This window comes from Otolemur garnettii, unplaced genomic scaffold (assembly GCF_000181295.1).
Source record: "Otolemur garnettii isolate 467f Iridium unplaced genomic scaffold, OtoGar3 scaffold00138, whole genome shotgun sequence".
Classification (NCBI taxonomy): domain Eukaryota; kingdom Metazoa; phylum Chordata; class Mammalia; order Primates; family Galagidae; genus Otolemur; species Otolemur garnettii.
In genome coordinates this window covers 3,035,280-3,038,453 of record NW_003852533.1, presented here as the reverse complement: position 1 = coordinate 3,038,453, position 3,174 = coordinate 3,035,280, and the positions used below count along the sequence as shown (strand labels likewise).

The following is a 3,174-nucleotide window of genomic DNA, read 5'->3' as shown; positions in this document are numbered from 1 at the left end:
AAAAAAAAAAAAAAAAAAGAAATAACCAGTTTCTTGTCACTCGAGAAATTCAAGTAGAAGTTATCCTGATTTAAAGGGAGATCATATTGGAGGAGAAGCCAGTCTGGAATGAACTCCGTTAAACTCAGAGTATTTTAAGCATCTACTCTATGCCAGGCTCTGTGCTAAGGAACAAAGCATATAAATTGAATCAGATGGACGGGAAGCGAAAGTCACTATATAGGGAAAAAAAGGCTCCTGTGGCCCTTGCCTGTAATTTCAGCACTTTGGGAGGCCAAGGCGAGAGGATCACTCGAGCCCATGAATTCAAGACCAGCCTGGGCAAAACAGTAAAACCCTGTCTCTACAGAAACTTAAAAAAAATTAGCTGGGTGGGTGGCACCTATGGCTCAGTGGGTAGGGCGCCAGTCCCATAGTCCAAGGGTGGAGGGTTCAAACACGTCCCCAGCCAAACTGCAACAAAAAAATAGCCGGGCATTGTGGCAGGCTGTCCTCCTACCAAGGGGGATAAAGTGAGACTCTGTTTCTAAAAAAAAAAAAAAAAAAATCAACTGGATATGGTAGTGTTCACCTGCAGTACCAGCTACTGGGGAGGATCACTTGGGCCCAGTAGCTGGAGGTTTCCATGAGCCCCAATTAGGCCACTGGGACTCTGTCTCAGAAAAAAACAAAGATTTTCTATCATGCACACAACATATAATACAAAGAGATGGTATAAAATGCAAAAGGAACAGAAGACTTTTTTTTTTTTTTTTTTTTTTGGCCAGGGCTGGATTTGAATCCACCACCTCTGGCATATGGGGCCAGCGCCCTACTCCTTGAGCCACAGGTACTGCCCTGGAACAGAAGATTTTTTAATAAAGACTTTTTTTTTTTTTAACATAGTCTCACGTTGTTGCTCTGGGTAGAGTGCTATAGCGTCATAGCTCACAGCAACCTCAAACTCTTGGGCTCAAGCGATTCTCTTGTCTCAGCCTCCCAAATAGCTAGGAGCCCGCCACAATGCCCGGCTAGTTTTAGAGACAGGTCTCACTCTGGCTCAGGCTGGTCTGGAACCCATGAACTCAGGCAAAGCACCCGCCTCAGCATCCCAAGTGCTGGGATTACAGGTGTGAGCCATCACGCCGGGCCTTTAATAAAGACTTTTAACAGTGATAGAGTGGAACAAATTTCAGAGGCACCTACAGGCCACAACACACCCCCTGCCACAGTGAACCAACCACGGTAACCTCAACCCACGGCCGCCTCCTCACCTTTAATTTGCTTCTGGTGTCTCTGCAGCTCAGGTGCCAGGAGCCCACTGAGAGGCCCGAGACAGCCCATGGCACTGACGGCTGCATCCTCATCATCGGGGTCGTTCTCCTCGTCGCTGTCTCGGACCTTGCCATGTCGTCTTGGGAAACGTCAAAGAAGACAAAGATAGATTCAAAGAAAATAGTGGTATTTTTAAAAATAGCAGTCACACGGTCTGACTGCCACACACACATGGACATATCATTTCACGGAATGCTCCTCCCACTCCTGCCCAGCTTCCGCCCGGCTCTTGGCCACCGACTTCCCACAGGTGACCACTGTTACTTGTTTCCTGTGTATTCCTCAGTTTCTGTCTGTATAAATAAAAAATTATAGTTTTCCCCCTTTACATAAATATTTGCATCTACGCTCCTCTGTGTCTTGCTTTTATTCACAGAAGAAATCTTCCCATATTCACACACAGAGCTGTGTTGTTCTTTTTTTCATTTTTGAGACAGGGTCTGATCTCACTCTGTTGCTCAGGCAAGGCAGGGGTCCTCAAACTTTTTAAACAGGGGGCCAGTTCACTGTTCTTTGCCATTGGAGGGCCAGACTGTGAGCCCCAGGACAAGTCGGCTGCTAAGCAGGACAGGTGGTGGTGGCAAAAACACCCGGCAGGCCGGATAATGGGCTGCATGTGGCCCACCAGCCGTAGTTTGAGGATGCTGGGGCTAGAATGTCACTGAGTCAGCCCAGCTCTCAGCAATTTCACATTCCTGAGCTCAAGGGATCTTCCTTCCTCAGCTTCCGAAGTACCTGGTACTATAGTCACCTGCCACTACTCTGGCCTCAAACTCCTAATAAAAGGATCCTCCCACCTCGGCCTCCTAGAGTGCTGGGATTACAGGCACGAGCCACTGCACCAGCCCAGCCGGGATTACAGGCACGAGCCACTGCACCAGCCCAGCCGGAATTACAGGTGTGAGCCACTGCACCAGCCCAGGTTGGATTACAGGCGTGAGCCACCACTGCACCAGCCCAGCCGGGATTACAGGGTGAGTCACCACTGCACCAGCCCAGCCAGGATTACAGGCGTGAGCCACTGCACCAGCCCAGCCGGGATTACAGGCGTGAGCCACTGCACCAGCCCAGCTTCCATGCCCTTCCTTCCAGCTGTCTGGTGCATGCACGGTCTGTGTTAGGGCACTGGCCTGCAGACCATTCACACCTGGTGCTTTCCAGTATTGTACCATTACAAACAACGCTATAATCGCAGATGACCTTACATATACTGTTCTCTGCACATCTACAGATAGACCTGTAGCATAATTTACAGAGATAGAATTGCTGAGTCAAAAGATTTACACTGGTCATTCTGGCAAGAATTGCCAAATTGTCTGCCACAAATCCTGCCATAATTAACCTCTTACCAACAATACATAAGAGCGTCTGTGTCCCTATGGCCCATCAACAGGACATATCATCAAGCTTTTGCATTTTTGCCAATCTAACAAGCGAAAAAACCTAAATCACAATTTCTGTTAAGTGGCATTTCTCTTGGTGCCGGACATCGCCTCTTCTGTGAGCTCCCTGTTCCCACCATGTCATCACTGTTCCACTGAGGGGCCTTTTTCTTACTGATTTCTAATAATTTTATATATCATCACAGTCTCTCTCTTGTGTGCTATATTAAAAATATTCTTCCATAAATATTTTTAATATTTAGCCCCTGCTTATGGAGGTTTGGTTTTATCCTGTTTCGGTTTTGGTCATATAGAAAATAATTTTTAAAAGACTTTAATATTTTCCTTTTTTTGAGAAAGTTATCGAGGCCTTCCCAATTATGAAGAACTAAAGGAATTCTTCTGCAACATTTTCTTCTGCTAATTTTATTATCCCACTTTTTCTTTACTCTGTTTTTCTTATTATTTTTTTTTTTTT

At 46.3% G+C, this 3,174-nt stretch overlaps 1 protein-coding gene across 1 annotated transcript in view; it reads right to left on the bottom strand.

Annotated features, from left to right (window-relative positions):
• Nucleotides 1-3,174, bottom strand: part of TBC1D30 (TBC1 domain family member 30) — a 71,225-nt gene that overhangs the window by 11,490 nt on the left and 56,561 nt on the right. Inside the window, exon 11 of the mRNA XM_023518414.1 lies at nt 1,254-1,393. Coding sequence (XP_023374182.1) covers nt 1,254-1,393 — 140 coding nt within the window. The remainder of the gene's footprint in view (nt 1-1,253; nt 1,394-3,174) is intronic.